General features: G+C 44.1%; 1 protein-coding gene across 4 annotated transcripts in view; it reads right to left on the bottom strand.

Moving 5' to 3' along the window:
- The window catches only part of FCHSD2 (FCH and double SH3 domains 2), a 434,367-nt gene that overhangs the window by 323,168 nt on the left and 89,004 nt on the right, over positions 1-22,195 (bottom strand). For all 4 annotated transcript variants that reach the window (XM_082245226.1, XM_082245227.1, XM_082245228.1 and 1 more), the window contains one exon: positions 3,317-3,414. In XM_082245226.1, coding sequence (XP_082101352.1) covers positions 3,317-3,414 — 98 coding nt within the window. The remainder of the gene's footprint in view (positions 1-3,316; positions 3,415-22,195) is intronic.

Below are 22,195 nucleotides of genomic sequence, written 5' to 3'. Positions count from 1 at the left end.
TTGGAGTTGTAAAGATAGTTCAGCCCATTTCTTATCGATCCATCCCAGGAAGACAATTCTCTGAGATTTATGATAAAATCTGAGCACTGGACCCCACACAGTAATGTTGGCCATACACTAGCCGAAAAATTGTTCGAAAGTCATTTGGTCTGTTTGTTCGTTTTTCGTCCAGTTAATGGGCACAATCAGAAAATCAGTTTTAACTTTTCAGAGCCGAAAAAATCAAAGGAACAGTTTGGAAAACTCTGCCTAACGATAAATTGAAAGGTTAACGTTTTTCTCGCCCGAACTGTTTGCAGTAGGCATATGTGACAAAATGAATGAAAAACTGATTCATTTATGTCCATTGAACGATTTATCGTTCGAAATTCGGTCATTACATGATGGCACGATCGTCTGCTCTCACGACTGATTTTTCGTTTTTCGAAAAGGAGTTCGAATGATTTTTCGGCTAGTGTATGGCCAGCTTTAATGTGTACATGTTCTGATCCATCAGCTATTCCAATCAAGTATTAATGTATTTAAAACTGAGGAAACAAAGAGAAAAAGCAGAAATGTACAGATGGTGTGGAACCCAGGACATACACACTACAGAGCTCTATGGTAATGTCCGAAGGAATCCTATTAATAGAATTCACATGATCTAATGTTAATGATTACCCAGTTGTCTTTCAGCAATACTATAGTAAAGTTATAGGCCTCTACTTCAAGACGCCAATGGGATTACACAGGGATTTACTATACAATGAAATACCATCGTGTATGATCCTTGCCCTGTCCCAATGGCAGTTCTGTATTCATCAAAAGAAGTTCCTGAAGGCTCTGTACATTCAACCACTTCATCTGGGAACATGCCTCCTAATTTACCCACAATCCCAGCCACACTTCTTCCTCTTAGTTTTGGATATTGCGAGGGATTAGACCTTCTGCGAAGTTCTATTGCTGTACCTAAAAGAGGGGCTTAAGCTCAGTTCACACTGCTGTGATCAGATTTTCAGTGCGATTATGTAGCACAACTTGGATGTGGTTTGCATATTCTATGGGACCAAAATTGCTCTAGAATCACACCAAAGTAGTACAGGAACCTTTTTCAAAATCCTGCTGAGTTGCATTGATGCGAATGGCTACCAATGAAAACAATGTGATTTTCATTGTCAAGAGATTCTGTGCAACTTGCGTCGCATCTAAAAAATCTTTAGTGTGACCGGAGCTTCGTGCCCCTTTCACTCGACCATTCTGAGCAGGTCCATCTGTCAGTTTTTCAGGCAGATCTGATCAGATGGCTTATTCGCCCCTATGGGCCAGCGGGGGTAAAACTGACTTGTGTCCATTTACACCTGCTTACCTCCAATCCGATCTGCTAAAAACAAAGGGCTGCTTCTTTACGGCTGGTTCACACCTGAATCAGTTTTACTCCTGCGCTCAAGTGGTATGCGAGAAGGCGAGTGGTCCTAACGGTCTTTTTACACACCACCTAAGGTTTTGCTGTCCCCTTAGGACCAAGGGTATCCAAATGCACTGAAATACAAAGGTTGGTGCGCCCTTTTCTTGTTGTTTTTCACACCTGAATCATTCAGACTCAGTCAATCATAGAGAATTAATTTGAATGGGTTGAAATCACACAAAAAGTAGTGCATGTTCTACTTTTCAAAAACGTGGTGCACAAAATTTCTTGACTGCATTTGCGATCTGCGTTTGGGGTGTCGGAATATTTTGACACCCTCAGCGGATCGCACAAACATTTTATGCAGCACCAAAAAAAAAAAAAAAAAAAAAAAAGGTATGATGGCTACTTGGTTGAGGTATGCTAAAATAAAACAATAAAACATTTCATTTTCATTAAAGCTGAATACCAGGTATGAATTTTCTTGCATAGTTGCATTCATCCAGCTTGGACCAATGTAAGTTTGCATATTTCATACCTCTCTGAACACTGTGGAAGTGGAGAATGAATGTAGTAGTCACAGTTACCTGCGGTCTTATAGGTCCCATGTCGAGTGAGCACCCTGTTACAAAGTAGCCACAGCATTTTCCCTAATGAATACAAATTCTGTGATTGAATGAGGTGGAAAGTGTGGTATCACCAACCCACCTCTTCACCTCTCCAATCAGAAAATGCTTTACATTCACTGAGAAAAATGCAAAGCCTTCTCCGAATGGCACCTGTGCTGAGCGAGTGGCCCCCCTGTAGTAACTATGCAGCAGGGCAGCCACTCAACAAGGAACTTGGAAAGCAGAGGATCACTGTAGTAGTTGCTGCTACTACATCGATTGTCACGGTCTTTCAACAGGAAATTCGACATATGCATTTTTTACCATAGTCCAAGCTGAACTTTAAACAAGAGCTGGGATTGTGACCACATCAAAAGAACACCAGAACAGATATAAAGACTGCATAGCTATGAATGGAAGAGCCCTGGTGCAAACTTTGAAGAAGGCCCATCTACATTTAGCAACACTCACAATAAAGCACAGGGCTTTTCACAGCTGCACTGGAAAGCCGCAAATGATGGATACAGATCACATGCACCCGTTTCTCTGTGTTTGGTAATGTGACATCACAGATTGGATCACATGCCATGCACAGGGGAGATTTGAGCAGAAGCTATGTACTATTCATCAGATCTGCTAAAGGGATTTACAGATAAAACTGTCTGCACAAGAGATATATAGAGAATGTCACAGTTACGAAAAGTAGCCAGACTTAAAGAGGAACTAAACTGAAAGAAATAATTCACCGCCTCATTCCAGCGATGCGGCAATTTAATCCCTCGCCGGCCACTGTGATCTTCTCACGGCTATTTTCGGGTGCCGGGCTTTCAGCCTCTTGATTGGCCGATAGCGGAGTGAAATCTTGAGCATGTGCATGGGAGTCTATCATTACGGCAGAGGTGAAATATGCTGGGAATGCGCAGCTCAGCATGCTTTCAATAGAAGACTGCGAGAAGGCAGGTAAAATGTTATTGCAGGAGACACCGCATGTCTCTTCTGTGATAAAGATCTGCCTGCTCGGTATTTTTTTTCATTAGTAGTTACCTTTAGTTCCGCTGTAAATGGTAGCATCTAGTAATCTTAAAGCGATACTCTGCTTATAATCATTCTGAAAGCCTTCTTTAATAAGGAGGAATGTTACTTTAACAGCAGCTTTAGGGGTTTGCCTGTTCCCTGTACGCACTGCAAGAGCTCGGCCGGCAGGAAAGACGGGAGGAAATGCCACTGACAGTTTCTGGAGCTTGCTTAAAACTAACTGTACTTCCAAAATAAAGCGAGGGGGGAGGCGGGGAGACAGGAATTCACTGCTGGAAGTGGCCCTTACCTCATATCTTCCAGAAGATCGCATTCCGCCTGGTGCTTGGCTTGCAGCTTTGTCATCTGTTCGGCCTGAATGTTCTTCAGCTCTTGTGTAACTTTCACCTGAAACAAAATAACAGAATGCAGATTATAAAAAATGTGTCCCATGCCTGCACTCCTCATCAAGACACAGGAGCTGACACTCTCTCCTTTAGAGAGACAACGAAAGCATGCACCATCCAAACACTGGCTGTGACACTAGCCAAGGGAAGAAATTACTCAACATCACGGAAGAGATGATGAAAAATGACACTAGAGGATTACTAAGAAATAGTAATATATCGGATGACCCATGATAAAACTAAAATTACATCCTGGTCATATGACTACCACTAGATAATAATAATACAGGTCGTATGACCACTACTACATAGATATAGATACGCTTCAATACAGGTCCTATGACTAGGACTTAACCGATCTAGACACAGTTTAATATCAGTCGTATTGTTACCACTAGATTGATACAAGAACATTTTTAAAAAACTAAAAAACGTGTGTGTGGGAGCAGTATAGAAGGTATTGAAGCCTGCACAGCATTGCAACCGCCTTCAGTGTGTTGCAGGTGCAATGCATTATTTGCATTTCAGCCCCAGGTCCATATAGGGGTGAGGACCTTCTGTTTTAGGGGTTAAAATAAACAATTAACCACATTTGCGCTGAGGTTACCGCACTTGTGTCAGCACGATCTGTAAATCCCTCTGCGGTAGCAGCAGATGGTTTTGTAGTCTTCCTATTTACAGGTCACCATGAACTGATGATGCAGCTGTGCAGGAGGAGCCACCCAGGGCAGAGCTAAATCAATACAAAAATACTGGAAGCACAGGGAGAAGCACCCCACAGTTTAAATGGCAGGGGGAGGGAGTGTTGGAATGTGACAATGTTTCATCTTACACCCCAAACATGGCTGTAACATCGTTTGACGGGTTGGGAATATCCTGTATGGACCCGGTGCCGGGCTTAGAGCCGAGCCGAGGCCCAGAGCCGAGCCAATGTCCAGAGCCGAGCCGAGGCCCAGAGCCGAGCCAATGTCCAGAGCCGAGCCAATGTCCAGAGCCGAGCCGCCGAGCCCAGGCCCAGAGCCGAGCCGCCGAGCCCAGGCCCAGAGCTGAGCTCTTCTTACAACCTGACAATATCCATTAAAATCTGCAGACATGCAATGCACAGAAAAAGTAGATTTCGAGTGGCAAGGAAGAGATAGAAAGAGTTGTAACAGGATAACTGCCAAAAAAGTGAATTATGTACCTGCTTGGGATTTTCCACTGCTGATTATCAGGCAACTGTAGTACCAATGACTGTCATCAGCTTTAATCCTTAATAAGGCATAGACATTGCAAAGTATAGGGGCGAGGAATTCTACATTTTCTCTGACTTCAATTTGGTGCGTGTTTATTTCGAGCACTGAAGCATAGAAACCATAGACAGCCAGGCAGCTAGCATTTTCGGATAGAGGCCGCCCCGGGAGTCCTCAAATGTGCTTTAAACACTGTTTACAAAGCTGTTTAGTTTGCATGTAGCCAGAAAAGTGCAGAAAGGTGGAGAAGCCATTTAAATCTTGCACTGGCACACTCTCTGCCCTTGAGCCAAATGTTTGAGCACCTGGGAAATGTGCCAAAATCCTTTAAAAGGTAAAGGCAAGTGTGATTCAGAAGTGCAACTGGGAAGGCGCTCTAATCCCTCTTATCTCCGGGATCAAGCAGAGAGCCGATGTTTTGCAAGACTTCACAGCGAAAAGGAGAATGTCGTCAACGTACCTCGCCCCGGCTGATGTCATTGCATGCAGGAGGATCAAAAGGACAGCGACCACTGCAGTGCTAATAACACACACAGGGAGGGATGTGAATGAATGAGACACTTCAATCGCCCAGGATTATTTGATGCAGCTCTACAAGGAGAGGGGTTTAAAGTAGAGATGACCTGAAATTTCGTGTTTTCGGCATTTTGCCTATAAAGAAAAAAAAGTGCTGATAATGGAGCTGAAAATAATTTTGCCGACACTACTGCGATTTTGCGATTATGAGCACTGCAACTGTGATCAGGGAGAATAAAGCACATTTGTTGTCCCCACCCTTAGGTCGGTACAGAGATCAGAAGCCTCTGTAATGGGGCTAGAGAAAGTGAACAATGCACTACAAGTGTGGAGATATCACTCAAGCCCAACCCCCACGTTCAGTCAAACCCTCTGTAAAGGCAGATGGGACTTATAGTACCTGCCATTGAGGGATCCTAGGCCTTGGTGTGTGGGCGGAGCCGCACAAAGCCATGCTAAATTCAGAATACTGTTAGAAGAAGCATCTCAAGATTAAAGTGGAGGGGCAAGTGGAGGGCTGGTGGGGGTGGCGGTGGTGGGGGGGTATGTGACCATGCTTCATGTTACACCCTAAATATGTAACATGACACACAAGTTTCCAAAAACCTTTTAGTACGAGGGCCCCAACATATTACAAACTTTTGTGGGTCTGAACAAATCAGTTTTATAAATGAATGAATAAACAAGCGCCAAGAAACAAATGCTTATCAGATTTCCCCCTTTGCTCATCAGATTAACCTCCAATCAGCCCCCCTGCAAATCATAATCCCCATTTGCACCTCAGAGCCCCAGCTTTACACATCATAGTCTGTGTGCACAGCCTCCCTATGTATCCAGGGCACCGCTTGCCCATTCATTGGCCCGGGACCGGCATTGCGGGTGCTGCCATGTAGGAGAGCAGACAAGCATCCGTTCTCCTCCCCTTGTCAAAAAAAATTAAGCCCCTATGCCCACATATTATGCACACAAACGAACGCGGTAGGGCGCCTATTTCTGAAAACGTTGATTGAGATAGGTTACATATCGCCACGCACTTCGGAATAGAGCAATAATTCTAAAACCAGACCTTGGTAACGATAAACTGATGACCTTGAGGGGGCTTTTAAAGCATGGCCTATAGAAAATATAGGGTGCCAACGTTTGTCACCATTTCACAGGCGCACACAAATTTAAGGTTTGACATGTTTGGTATCTATTTACTCAGTGCAACCTCGCCTTTTATATTTTACTAAAAAAACTGGGTCATTTATTGTGTTTTCGTGCCCCCTAAAATTAAGTTTTAATGTTTAATACCTTTGTGGTAATATCTCATGACACAAAAGAACTGGAACTACCACCTATGGATCTGGAAGCCACAGTGCTACCAGCAGAATGTACTACCCCATGAGATATCCTTTTTGTATCTATGAGCCTCATGTGCCTCTGGAGAAGTTCTGAGTGGATTCAATGTTTTAGCTTGAGGATCCTTGGAAATTGAAAGGTGCCTGTGCCAAAGGACAGTGTCAAGCCCATTTGAGCTTTCGCTTAGGAGGTCCACATCCTGGGGTAAGAAGAGGCAGTGTGTTTGGTGTTGGCTCTTCTTGGACCTTTTCACTCAAGTTCAATTCGCACTTGCTTCTTCGTGTATTACTTGAGCCCTTTTAGATCTGTTGGACTTTTAACATCAGCGCCGCACCTTTTTATGATATTGTATGTTTTTATGCTGTTATTCCTCTGCATATGTGCTAGTAGCTGGACTTTATTGACTATATAACAAACTAATATTTTTGGTATTCTATCGCAAATATATATATATATATATATATATATAACCACTATTTTATTCTCTGGGGTGTCTGCTTTCAGAAAATATATAATGTTTGGGGGTTTTATGTAATTTTTCAGACCGAAAATGATTTTTTTTAAATGTGTGCAAAAAACGTCTCTGGCTGTGAAAGGGTTAAAGGATAAGTTCACCATTGAGAACATGTTACATGCTCCACCCAAAAGCTTTGTTAACCACTTAAGGACCAAGCCTACTTCTGACATTTGCTGTTTACAAGTTAAAACCAGTATTTTTTTGCTAGAAAATTACTTAGAACCCCCAAACAATTTTTTTCTAGCAGAGACCCTAGAGAATAAAATGGAGATCATTGCATCACTTTATGTCACACCGTATTTGCGCAGCAGTCTTACAAACGCATTTTTTTTGTGGAAAAATACACTTTTTTTTTTTAATTATAAAATAAACCAGTAAAGTTGTCCCGTTTTTTTCATAGAATGTGAAAGATTTTACGCATGATATTAAACAGGTTACGCTTCAAAATTGCGCACGCTTATAGAATGGCGACAAACTACGGTACATAAAAATCTCCATAGGCGACGCTTTAAAAATGTTTACAGGTTACCTGTTTAGAGTTACAGAGGAGGTCTAGTACTAGAATTATTGTTCTCGCTTAAATTATTGCGGCAATACCTCACATGTGTGGCTTGAACACCGTTAACATATGTGGGCGCGGAGGGACGGGGCTCTTCAAAATTTTTTTTTTCCTCATTTAATTTCACTTTTGATTTTTACACTGTCCCCTTAAAAAAAAAAAAAAAAAAAAATTGGATCGCTTTTATTCCTATTACAAGGAATGTAAAACATCCCTTGTAATATAAATAAGCATGACAGGATCTCTTTAATGTGAGATCGGGGGGCAAAAAGACCTCAGATCTCTCATTTATGCTTAAAGCATAAAAAAAAAAAAAGTAATTTTACTTTTTCTAATAAAAAAAAAAAATTGACCCTTTAAGGCTGTTGGGCAGAAGTGACGTTTGATGTCGCTTCAGTCCTCCAGGGGCATAGAGACGAGTGGAGGCCATCTTGCCCTCACTCAAATTCCTGCCCACCACTCCAGAGGATCGGATTGTTTTCGCCACTACAGACGGCTCCAGTAAGCAGGGAAAATCCTAGTCCTCATTTTGCACCTCAGATAAACCTCAAATCAGAGCCTCAATACCACACAGGAGAAGTTGGGGAGGACCAGGTAAAATCTTATAGCAGCTCGGATGTGGCCTTCAGGCCACAGTTTTCGAGCCCCCTGGTCCAGAAGGTGGACTTTGTCTTTAATGAGCAAACAGCATCTTTTGCAATAAATGACGTTTCATTCACGCGGCTCCCTGCAAATCTTCCCCAACCTCCCGCTGACGTCACCCAAGTACAAAGGCCACGAACACGCCACTGTCTTACGTACACATAAGGTACAGAGGCGGCACAAGGAATTAAAGACTGTATTAAAGGGAACCTGCACTCAAACACATAGGCTACCATTTTTTGAACAGCTCCTCAACGAACTGGCTAACTGCCTAGCTGTCAAGCTGATCCAATGATATCATTACGAGCAGTACCCAGTGAAGTGATTGGCCTCAGGTAATACACAGAGATTAGAGGAGAGTTTTGGGAGCTGATTGGATGGAAGGGACATCGCCCCCCCTCCACCTTCAAACAGCACACAAGAACAAAGCTGAGGCTGTCAATCACAGGCTGTGCGCTGGAGATTCCTCCTCTGTCACCTTATGCCTACTTCTCATTACTCGCTTACTTCTCCTTAAAAGGGGTTGTAAAGGTTTTTATAAAAAAAACAAACATGTTATACTTACCTGCTCTGTGCAAGGGTTTTGCAAAGAGCAGCCCCCGATCCTCCTCTTCTGGAGTAACCCACTGGCGCTCCTTGCTCCTCCCCTTCACTGGGTGCCCCCACGTAGAGCCGCTTTCCCTGGGGGCACCCACGCGTGCTCCCGAGTCCCGCTGCTGCATCCATTGACACAGACAGCGGGACTTGGCCCCACCCCCTGTTCAGGTGTCACTGGATTTGATTGACAGCAGCAGAAGCCAATGGCTCTCTCTGCCATCAATCTATTCAATGAGCAAAGAGACAGTGGTTAGAGCCATTGCGCACATCGCTGGATCAGATGGGCTCAAGTAAGAAAAAGGGGGGACTCTGGGGGCAGCTGCAGCAAATTAGACTTTACAATCCCTTTAAGTGGATTTTATGAAAGCACACAGATATGGGGTCTTATATGGGCAATACGATTTCTGGGGACCCCAGTTGCTTCTCCAGAATTTCCAGCCTTTCCTCCTACAGCCAAAACTGAGAGGGGGAGCTCATCTTTAATTAATTGATGACTCATTGTATTTAAACACCCCCTCACCCACCCTATGCTACAGAATCCCCTGGGTATACTGCGACTCGGGCAAAGACCCGGTCATATGCGACCTCGCAGGCCAGCCCCCGTCCAGTGGGGCTATGTCGTGGCCGACCTAGCACGTAGCTGAAGTATGCACGTGCTCGCTGGCCAGACTGGGGTGACCACTGGATCTAGAATATCCAGCCCAATCCGGCAGTTGATTGTAGATCTCACAGGAAAAAATTTAGGAGAAAAACAATATCTAAAAAGAAAAAAATGCTAGGCCCAAAGATCCCAGAAAGGAACTAGGTCCTTACTCCTGACTAGGCAGAAAAAAAAACTGAGTGCCTATAGCAGGGAGAGGGAGTATATCCCCTGGGACTGCCCATAGGTGTAGCCAGACCTTTTTTCTGCCTAGTGTCCTACTCCTAATAAACAAGCAAAAAATTGGGGGCGCAAGCCCTGAACATGTATATCTAAAGCCGGTGCAGCTATGGACCAAGTGACATGTATATTAAAAAAGAAAAGCGCACACATGCAAAAGAAATGACTATCAAATATGGAGACAATCCATAAATAAAAATGGGGATTTTGTCCCACCATATGGCCATATCGTGCTCAAGCCCACCACTGCGTCAAAGTACCCCATTATCAGTGGGTCCTACACTATCCATAAAAAAGGGGTGAATCCAGCCTTTCTAACCCTTGGAGACAATACTCCTTGCTGGGATAGATGTGCTAATGCACTACAAGAGACTCCTCCTATATCTACTTGATAGTGGACTCTGATAGAGTACAGGTGTGTGTGGGGGGTGGGATGCTCAACCTCAGAAGTCTGGTCAGACCGAATACATAATAAACAAGCAAAACATTGGGGGAGCAAACATGTTCAGGGCTTGCTCCCCCAATGTTTTGCTTGTTTATTATGTATTCGGTCTGACCAGACTTCTGAGGTTGAGCATCCCACCCCCCACACACACCTGTACTCTATCAGAGTCCACTATCAAGTAGATATAGGAGGAGTCTCTTGTAGTGCATTAGCACATCTATCCCAGCAAGGAGTATTGTCTCCAAGGGTTAGAGAGGCTGGATTCACCCCTTTTTTATGGATAGTGTAGGACCCACTGATAATGGGGTACTTTGACGTAGTGGTGGGCTTGAGCACTATATGGCAATATGGTGGGACTAAATCCCCATTTTTATTTATAGATTGTCTCCATATTTGATAGTCATTTCTTTTGCATGTGTGCGCTATTCTTTTTTAATATAGTGTCCTACTCCTGTAGGGGGCAGTATAGCCCAACAGTTATGAAGATCTGAAGCTGTGTCCGTCAATGAACGATAGGGAAATATATATTTTTTAAAAAAAGAGCAATTTCAGTTTCAGCCAAGTGCATCTGAATGATTGTTTTAACAGGCCCCTAAGGTCCACTTTAAGATGCCAACCACTATTACCTCAAAGAGAGAACCACTAGCAGAGGCTTTTACATTCTACATATCTGAATATAAAACGCCAAACTCAAAATATTTAACAGCAAGAAAGTGCGACTATCAAAGATACAAATAAAATGATTTTCAGGTAAAATGTTACAAACATCATTTGCAATGTAAAGTTCCAGAAAATACGCTCTATATTATCCTTAGCCACAGAAATTACAAGTTAGCAGCACATAGCTGCGGGTAATTTTCAGGAGCTTTCAGACACGTGGGATTTCTGTAATAGAGCATCAGTGAGTCACAGATCCCCCCCCCCCCCATACACACACCGTGCTGACTGTGCAGACTGCAGCGAGGAGGAGTGTGCACTGTGCACGCTGTCAGTGTCACACGCTGAGCCAGGCCTGCAGGTAGGAATGACACGATGACAGAGACGGGAAAGTCACAGCTAAAAATATACAATTGCCATGGCTACAAAAGGTGTCCCCGCCTCAGTCCCTGGAAATATCTTCAAAAGACAAAAACACAATTTAGAAAGAAAAAAAACAAACAACAATAATAATAACAGGGCTGATTTGATTTAAATCACTAGTGAAAAGGTTTGATTTAACGCAACTCGATTTAATCAAAATGTTTAAAGAGCAACGGTCATCTCTGTCCCACAGCGGCTCCTCCAATGACCCGCTGTTGACTCACTGACAGTCCCATTCACTTTAATGGGACAGCTGGTGATGTGGCAGTGACACAACAAGGTGAGGGACGTGGCGGCAGCAGGTGAGTGGATGCCCGCTAACAGGCGCTGCCATGATGGATCTGAAATGACAGCTGCTCTTTAAGCCTCGGTTCACACTTATGCGAGTGCGGGGTTCGCATGTAATATCGGAGCGCACTGCTACTTCATTACATGCGATCGGCTGTGCGGTGCGAGTTTAGCCATACACTTTGTATGGCTAAACTCGCACCGCAGCAAACACGCACAGGGACCCTTTTTGGAAGCCGCATCAGGATCGGATCGCACAGCGGTTCACACTTGTGCGATCCGATCCTGTGCGAACTGTAAGATCGCACTGCGATATGCGATCAAACTGGGGGTGTCGTTAAGATTACATTGACGCCCCCAGCGTATCGCATATGGCAGTGTGAACTGCCGGGGGTGCGTGTGCGATGCGGGAACAGGCAGCAGGATTCGCAGCCTTCCCGCATCGCATAAGTGTGAACCGGACCTCAATGTAAGGACCGATTCTTGCTGGTAGTGTGAAATTGTGTGAATGCATCAATGCAGTGCATGTTATCTCAGCTTGGAGTTATTGAATGAGTTTACCAAAAATGTAAATATTGCAGAATAAACAGCCTCATGCTACATAACTAAGCTCCATTTCATGCTGAATAAACTAAATTATTACTGTATCTTAAATAGAAAACTATCTTTTTATTTCAAAAGCATTTTATTTAAAAGAATTTGATAAAAAATAAATAAATCTGATTTAAATAAAAAAAAAAAATCTGATTTTATTTTAAAAAAGAATCATCAATTTTTACCCACCCTGAATAACAATAATAATAAATAATAATAATAATAATAATAATAATAATAATAATAATAATAAGTTAGACCCAAAACCTTACTATTCACTTGTAGAATATTAGCTTAGTCACTCCATTTCAGCAGCAGTGCCATTTGAAATCTATTTAACCGACCGACTATCTACGTCGGCGGTCAGCCCCTCACAGGCAAACTAACGTAGGGCTACGTAGCTTGCTTGTGAGGGTCTAGGGAGCGAGCGCGCGCCGCCGGAGGCGCGCTCCCGCTCCCGCGTGGTCACGGACCCCCCCGCGCATGTGACCAGCGGACCCGATGTCCGCCGGCCACTCGGCGATCGGCGGGGGGAGAGGGAGAATGTCAGGCAGCTTGTGTAAACAAGCCACCTGTCATTCTCCTCGCTGTAAAGACACTGATCGTGATCACACAGATCTACTATGTAGATCCGTTGATCAGTGTCCTTACAGCTCAAGCCACAGCCAATCACAGTAGAAAGCACGTCCCTAGGGACACACACAGCCCCTCCCTCCCAAATAAAGTTAACCCCTTCACTACCAGTGTATTTTTACAGTAACAGTGCATATATATATAGCACTGATTACTGTAGAAATGTCACTGGTAACCCCAAAAGTGTAAAAAATGTCAGTCAAGGGTCCGATCTGTCCGCCGCAATGTCGCAGTACCGCAAAAAAAATAAAAAATAAAAAATCGCAGATCGCCGCCATTACGCGTTAAAAAAAAAACAACAAAAATTACAAAAATCTTTCCCTTTGTTAGTAAACGCGATAACTTTTGCGCAAACCAATCAAAATACGCTTTTTGCGATTTTTTTTTACCAAACATAGGGAGCATAAAATAAATTGGCCGAAAATGTTAAATTTTGATTTTTACTTTTTTTTGGGGGGAATTTCATATAAAAAAATGTGAAAAATATTGTTATTTTTGCAAAATTGACGCTCTTTTTTTGTTTATAGCGCGTGATCAAAAAAAAAAAAATCGCACAGGTGATCAAATACCACCAAAAGAAAGCTCTGTTTGTGGGAAAAAAAGGATGCCAAATTCGTTTAGGTACAGCGTCGCACGACCGCGCAATTGTCCGTTAAAGTCACGCAGTGCCGAATCGCAAAATACCCCCTGGTCGGAATGGGGGTAAAATCTTCCGGGGCTTAAGTGGTTAAAGAGTCAGGGTCCTTTCACACAGCCCGAATCTGCTGATGGAGCAGTTCTGCTCAGCGGGGGTTCGATCCACAGATCCCCGCTGAGCAGGCGGATTACAGCTCCGTCTCCACTCTGTGGGCGCTGTGCGGAGACGGAGCTTTCAGATCCCTGCTGCCCTGAGAATGGACCGATCCCATCCGATCCGATCGACGGATGGAAAATAGGGTTTCCATTCCTCCGGATTTCACGGATAGGATCGGAAGCGGATAGCAGCGGAGAGGTCTCCGCTGCCCATAGGGATGCATGGAGCATCTGATGAGGTCCGCCTGAAAAACTGACAGGTGGATCTGATTGGATCGTTTGTGTGAAAGGGGCCTAAGTTCACCTTTTCAGAAAGAATACAATGTGAGCCAACACCGTCCACCCTCCACAACCCCCCTGGCTCCTGCTTACTCTGTGGGTGATCCAGTTGCACCATCTACACAGCCTGCTTTGGTGGTCCTAGGGTTTGAAAACCATTCAGTTCTTCCTATATTTTCCCTAGGGATGCCGGAACGGATCAGAGCGGTTCAAATGTTCAGCGCCACCACATGGTGGTAAAAGATTGTTTGTTTGCAATAGCTCATCGCAAAATCACACGTTGCTATGTGTATGGCCAACTTACCCAATACTAAAACGACGCGATAACCTTTGCCTCAACAACATCCATTCTTAATTATCCTACCATATCAGTTTAACTTATAAAAGGAAAATCAATAATCTGCTACTTGTTCCCCTGCTTGCTGTTCCATATTTTCATTATTCTATTTTATATATAATCCCCCTTTAACAGTCATGAAAGTCAGTCCAGTCCCTGCTGAATCGGCCAAATTTGGAACTGTCTATAGAAGTCTTTCTTAACCTTTTCAACACAGAGGAACCCTTGAAATAATTTTCAGGTCTCAGGGAACCCCTGCTAAAAATGACTATATCTACAACTCATGATACATTAGTGCGGTGGTCAGTGGGATGAATGCTCCTTACTCTTGTGGGCATTGGGAAGAATTACCTTCTTCCAGATAGCTAGGAGATCAATGGTGTCAGGGGGAACTTCTCCGAGAGGCAGAAACTGCCCATTGCTCAAGGAACCCCTAGCAACCTCTGGAGGAACCCTGGTTGAGAAACCCTGGTCTATAGGCAGGCTGGTTGCACTGAGGTTGATCCATCCTGCTGATCCATTCCGTACAACCAGCCTGTCGGGTTTTTTGTAGCCCGATCGCTGCCGGTGGCTATAGCTGCCAGCAGTGATCTTTGTATTCTGACGGTGAGGGAAAACTCCCCTTCGGCAAACCACAATAGCTTTATGGGAAGGATTCCCCCATCAACACTGACTGTGTTGATGGGAGAATTGGGCAATTTGCTTTACTTTACCCGTGGTTGAGCCTAGGTTCACACCTGGCAGTGCGGGGAACTGCATGTGATTCGCAGGGCATACTTGTTCAAATCATATGCGATTCTTTGCAGTAGGATTTACATAGTTACATAGTAGTTGAGGTTGAATAAAGACAATAGTCCATCCAGTTCAACCTGTGTAGGTGTGTGTGCTGTAATCATCTCGCATACCCCTGAATGTTCTGATCCTTGAGATGTACGTCTAAGAGTCTTGAAAGCCACCATACTACCCGCAGAAACCACCTCTTGTGGTAGACAATTCCACAATCTTGTAGCCCTAACAGTAAAGAACCCCCCACGTTGCCTGAGGTTAAAACGCTTCTCCTCTAATCGCATTGTATGTCCTCAAGTCCTCATGCAATCCCTTCGACTGAACAGCTTTTTTTCTAAGCTGAGATCCCCATTGAGATATTTATAAATTGCTATCATGTCCCCCCTCAGACGTCTCTTCTCCAGGGAGAATAAATCAAGCGATTGCAGACGCTCTTCATAATTAAGGTCCTCCAATCCCCTAATTAGTTTAGTTGCCCTTCTCTGGACTCTCTCCAGCTCCAACTCATCCCTCCTGAGGACCGGCGACCAGAACTGGACAGAATACTCCAGATGCGGTCGGACCAGAGTTTTATAAAGTGGAAGGATTATAGTTTTATCTGTGGAATACATCCCTTTCTTTATGCATGCTAATATTCTGCTGGCTTTGGCAGCTGCCGCTTGACATTGCATGCTATTGCCCAATCTATCATCAACCAAGACTCCCAGATCTTTCTCCATTTTTGATTCCCCCAAGGGCTCCCCCCCCTAAAGTGTATTGTGATTTTATGTTTTTAGTCCCCAAGTGCAAAACCTTACACTTCTCCACATTAAACCTCATTTGCCATGTCGTTGCCCACTCTGTTATTTTGTCCAGGTCATTCTGTAGGATATCTGCTTCATGCTGTGCAGTTATTGCCCTGCCCAATTGTGGGTCATCAGCAAAAACTGATAACGAACTCCTGATCCCGACCTCAATGCTGTTTATGAATACATTTGAGCCCATTCATTTTGTAGGACTCAAGCCGCACCCACATCAAAAAGGTGCATGCACCCTTTTTTGTCACACTTTAGATTGCATGGATATTCACACACCAGATTCTGCCAATCACACTGCATTGTGCAAACTGTTTTTGGGGTGTCATTAACTTAACATTGACAACCGCAGTGGTTTGCATGGATGGAGTGTGCTTGTAACGTGGTGTGGGAAACGGAATCGCTGCAAATCCCGCACCACATCAGTGTGAACCTAGGCTGAAGGTAAGAAAACGGAATGGTCTATGGACCCAAATGAAGAGATATGGGACTTAAAATCTCAAATTCAAAAAGCAGCCATTCCTGGGGTCATCTAAAAAGTGTAGAAGGGACAAGGAGAGTATTCCAAATTTAATACGAGTGAATGTTTACTGCACATGGCAAATAGAACTAAGAAAAGTGGCTGGCATGATGGCAGTAATGGGGAAAAAGGTCCTGGACCATTGGATGCAAAATGTATCCTGAATCGTATCTGGCAGGTGAAACGCGCTGACGGTATTCCTTGATATTTTGTCATATACAATAAAGATTTACCTGGAGCCTGTAAGAAAATTCTCGGGCCTCTGGAAAGATTTACTGGGCTCATTAATCAGTTGACATCCGGAAGATTTACCCCCTTTCATGACCAGGCCATTTTTGCGATACGGCACTGCATTACTTTAACTGACAATTGCGCGGTCATTCAACGCTGTACCCAAATAAAATTGCTGTTCTTTTCTCCCCACAAATAGAGCTTTCTTTTGGTGGTATTTTATCACCTCTGCAGGGTTTTCTTTTTTGTGCTATAAAACGAAAAAAGACCGACAATTTGGGGGGAAAAAAAAAACAATATTTTTTACTTTCGTCTATGAAAGCACATCCAATAAAAAAGTTGAAAAAAATAAATAAAATCAAATTCCTTCATATATTTAGGCCAATATGTATTCTGCTACATATTTTTAGTAAAAAAAAAAAAAATCCCAATAAGCGTATATTGATTGGTTTGCGCAAAAGTTATAGCGTCTACAAACTATGGCTTTTTTTTTTTTTTACTAGTAATGGTGATGATCAGCGACTTCTAGCGGGACTGAAAAATTGCAGCAGACAGTCGGACACTAACTGACACTTGACAATATTTGGGGACTAATACGGTGATCAGTGCTAAAAATATGCCCTGTGACTGTACTAATGACTGGGAAGGGGTTAACATCAGGGGCGATAAAAAGGTTAACTGTGTTCCTAGCCAGGGTTTTAGTGTACTGAGTGGGAGATGCTTTTTAGGGGGAAGACATGGATCCTAATCCCTGCTTTGCGGGAACACAGGATCCATGCCTTCCCTCCTATCAGAACAGTGTTCTGCCTTGTTTACATAGGCAGATCACCATTCTGGCTCGCTGCCTGGTGATTGGCGGGTGCCGGCAGACATTGAGTTCATGGTAACGACAGATCAGCTCCCGCTGTGTATAATCACAGCGATAGTGGGCTGCGTGGAAGTTTCGGATCATGTACTAGGTACATAACCCGGCGCAGCAGAACCACCTTGAAGCCATATATGGTATATGGTCAGCAAGTGGTTAACCACTTTAGGACCGCCCACTGCAGTTATACTGAGGCAGGCTGGCCCTCCTGTGCAAACCGCCGTAGGTATAAGTCGGTCGTACGCCTGCAGCTAGGGAGCGAGTGCATTCGGCCGGCGGCACGCTCCGACCCCAACTCGGCAGCGGGGACACCGATGCACGGGGCAGGCGAGCTCAGATTGCTGTCTGACACCCGCAATCATTCCCCGCCGAGAGAGAAGAACGATCAGCTGTTGTAAACACATCTGACCGTTCTCTCTGGAATGATCACAGAGTGCCTGTGATCCTTCTATATAGAATCACAGGTCTCTATGGTCATTTCACAAGCCCCACCCCCATACAGTTAGAAACACTCCCCTAGGTACACATTTAACCCTTTGATTGCCCCTGGGTTAACCCCTTCCCTGCCAGTGTCATTATTACAGTAACAGTGCATATTTTTAGCACTGATTACTGTAGTAATGTCACTGGTCCCCCAAAAGTGTAAAAAATGTCAGTTAGGGGTCCGATCTGTCCGCCGCAATGTTGCAGTCCCGCAAAAAAAAAAAAAAAAATGGTGGCAATCTGCGATTTTTTTTTTTTTGCGGGACTGTAACATTGCGGCGGACAGATCGGACCCCTAACTGACATTTTTGACACTTTTGGGGGGACCAGTAAAAATAAAAAATTACAAATCTTTCCCGTAGTTCGTAGATGTGATAACTTTTGCGCAAACCAATCAAAAACATACGCTTATTGGGATTTTTGTTTACCAAAACAAATTGGCCTAAAAATGTTAAAAAAAAATTTGATTTTTACATTTTTTTTGGGAATGTTATATAGCAGAATGTGAAAATGATTGTTGTTTTTTTTTTTTTCAGAATTGTCGCCCTATTTTTGCTTATAGTGCAAAGAAAATCGCAGAGGTGATCAAATAATCACCAAAAGAAAGCTATTTGTGGGAAAAAAACAACATCAATTTTATTTGGGTACAGCGTCGCACGACCGCGCAATTGTCAGTTAAAAGTAACAGTGCAGAATCGCCTGGTCATTAAGGGGGGAAATCTTTCCAGTCCAGAAGTGGTTAACGGTTTGCTCACACCAGAACGCAGCACAGAAAAAGCGCGTTCCAAGCGTGTTTCCTACACTGTGCTCAAAACGCATGGGCAGATGTGGTAAAACTGTGACTCAACTACCTGTTTTTACTGCTGCCCATTTGAAAGGGCCAAAATAGTACAGATTGCCCTGGGCTCAAGTGTAAAGCAAAGCAAAGGAAAAGAAGTAAAATGATCATTCAGAGACTTCCCAGCATGCTGGCCCCCAGCAGAAGGTTCCACCTACCTTATGGATCTCCGGCCAGAACATATTTAATGAGATACACCGAGAAGAGCAGCCTGCCAGTCCCCACATACACAACACTACCGATCTCCTACCAGACCATGGAAATGAAGAACAGACCGGCAGCAAAGACCTATGATGTTCACAATGCTTGTAAGTGCAGAAGTCTTCTATAAGAAATCCTCACAATAGAAGCCATTGTACAAAAGATGAGCAACAAATAAAAATAAAAAAATCCCCAAATATTCGCTTTCCTGAATATAGGAAGTTACTTAAAAGAAAAAGTGCTGAGTTCTACTTCTTGGCAGTCCCCATTCACCCCAATGAAAGGACTGGATATGGTGATCGCCGTATCCACACAATGTGTCTGATAATCACATTCCGTATATGAATTCATTTTCTTATTCTCCGTCTCTTTATATTTTTTCTACATTACATGCCGGGAAAGCTGTCATTGTTTATAGTGTGAACCACAATAGTTCTGTACTGTGCTAGTGATTATTCAGAAAACTGCAGATTAAACCCATACTCCAAAAGAAGAAAGAAGGATCCTTGCAGTGCGGGGGAGGCACCACTGCAAGAGTTGAATGAACCACTTGCTGACTGCCCTATAGCAGTTTTATTGCGACAGGGCGGCAGATGTGCGCAGGATCACATAGATTTACTTATTTCCACTTGCAGGGAACACGTGCCGACAGAGGGCTGCTTCTACTGTGATTCTTCACAGCAATAGCTGATCTGCAGTTGCCGGGCACTCGATGTCCTCTGGCACCCACCGATCGCCGGGTCAACACAGAATGGAGATCCGCATATGTAAACATGGCAGATTCTGACCGGGGGGGGGGGGGGGGGGACAGGGGTGGTTTAAGGGATTAGAATCCATCTTTTCCCCTAGTAAAACCTAGTAAAAGCAGTCCAACACACAGTTAACCATTTTATTGCTCTAAATCAGGGGTGGGGAACGTACGTCCCGGGGGCCGTATGCGGCCCTCAAAGTCATTTGGTCTGGCCCCCCGTGCAGCTGAGTCTGCGTCTCTCAGCTGATCTGTCAGAATGGCGCCAATGCTTCCTGTATAGTTCTATCAAATGCACTCTGCCTGTGACCAATACAGGAAACATCCCCTCTTCCTCCAGCGCAGCGCCGCTGCTAGCCAGCATTTACCGCCAGCAGCACACACAGCAGTACCAGCCAGAGCCAGCAGTACCCGCAGCAGTACAAGCCAGAGTCAGCGGTATCCACAACAGTACAAGCCAGCAGTACCTACAGCGCAGTACCCACAGCAGTACCAGCCTGAGCCAACAGTACCCAAGGCAGTACCTACAGCACAGTACCAGCCTGAATCAGCAAAACCCACAGCAGTACCAGCCTGAGCCAGCAGTACCAACAGCATAGTACAAGCCAGCAGTACCAGCCTGAGCCAGTAGTACCCACAGCAGTACCAGCCAGCTGTACCCACCAGCAGTACCAGCCAGCTATACCCACCAGCAGTACCCGCCAGCAGTTATTTTCAAAACTTACCACCACAAAGTCGACTGCGCTCCAGACTGACCGACGCAAAACCAGTTGCGAGCAGCAACATCATCAACACCAGCTAACATCACACACCTCACCAAAGAGAAGCAGTTGCAGCCATCACATTAGGGGTGAGTTAATTTTTGACCAAATATAACAGCCACATTTTTAAGTTGATAATTTTTTACGGCCCCCCGAATGATTTTATAAATATCCAAATGGCCCTTGGCAGAAAAAAGGTTCCCCACCCCTGCTCTAGATGTTTAACCCCTTCCCAGCCAGTGTCATTAGTAAAAGGGACAGTACAGATTTTAGCACTGATCACTGTATTAGTGTCACTGGTTCCCGCAAAGTATCAAGTGTCAGTAAGGCCCCTTTTACACTGTCCGCTCCGTCCGCGGACTCCGTTCTGCTCAGCGGGGATCGATGCGCCGATCCCCCGCTGAGCAGGCGGATGACAGCTCCGTCTCCACGCTGTGTGCAGAGACGGAGCTGTCAGATCCCCGCTGTTCTCTATGGGGGAATCGGATGAGAACGGACCGCCTGTCCGTTCTCATCCAATCCGACCGCCCAAATGGAAACCCTTTTTTCCATCTGTCCGGATTTGATGGACCGGATCGGATGTCAGCGGACATGTCCCCGCTGACATCCGCTGCCCCATAGAGAAGCATGGGGGTATCCGTTCAGATCCACCTGAAAAACTGACAGGCAGATCTGAATGGTCCGCCTGTGTGAAATGGGCCTTAGTGTCCAAGCCCCACTATAAGTTGCCGATCGCCGCCATTACTAGTATATAAAAAAAAATAAAAAATAAGTTCCATAAACATATCCCATAGTTTGTAGGTGCTATATCATTCCTGTAAACTATTCAATATATACGCTTTTGTTTTTTATACTATAAAACGTAGCAGAGTACATACAGTAAGGAAAATAATTATTTGATTCCCCTGAAGATTTTGTAAGTTTGCCTACTTACAAAGAAATGAAGGGTCTATCATTTTAATCATGGGTGTATCTTAAATGATGGAGACAGAATATTAGCCGAAAATCCAGATACAAAACACATGATACAAATGTTATAAATTGAGTTGCAGTTCAGTGAGTAAAATAAGTATTTGATCCCCAAGCAAAACAAACTTAGTACTTTGTGGAGAAATCACCAGAGTAAGACGTTGGTTACCAGGTTTGCAAACATCTCAGGAGGGATTTTGGTCCACTCTTTTACAGATCTTTTCTAAATCCTTAAAGAGGCAGTAAACCCGTTTAAAAAATGTGGGGAAAAAAAAAAAAACCTGTAAAGACAAAAGGCATAATGAGCTAGTATGCATCGCATACTAGCTCATTATGAAGTACTTACCTAAAAACAAAGCCCCCTCAGTGCCGACATGTCCGGCCGTCCTGCTTCCTGGATCTCGTCCTCCGGCCATCTGATTGGCCGGGGGCGCGATTACATCGTTCACGGCACTAGGATCGGGTGGCCGTTCCTTCAGAGCGCATGCGCCGATGACATCATCGGCTGCATGCACTGTAAATATTTCCTAAACGGTGCAAGTTTAGGAGATATTTATAGCACCTATAGGTAAATGTAAACAAAAGGGGTTTACAACCTCTTTAACCACTTGCCGACCGCCGCACAACTATTTACGTCGGCAGTCAGCCCCTTGGACTATAGGAGATGTCTGTGTGACATCTCAGTGAAGTTTAAAATAAAAAAAATGAAATAAGTGCAATTCACTGAGCTCAGCGCTGTGTTGTAGTGATCGACCGATATCGATATTGTGGTCATCGCATATCGGTATCGGCCGATATTTTCATACATTAAAAATTATTATTTTTTTTTTTTACAGGTACTTCTTGTGGAGGGA

Source organism: Pelophylax lessonae, assembly GCF_965119305.1.
Source record: "Pelophylax lessonae genome assembly, chromosome: 2".
Lineage (NCBI taxonomy): Eukaryota > Metazoa > Chordata > Amphibia > Anura > Ranidae > Pelophylax > Pelophylax lessonae.
This window is presented reverse-complemented; position numbering and strand designations above follow the sequence as displayed.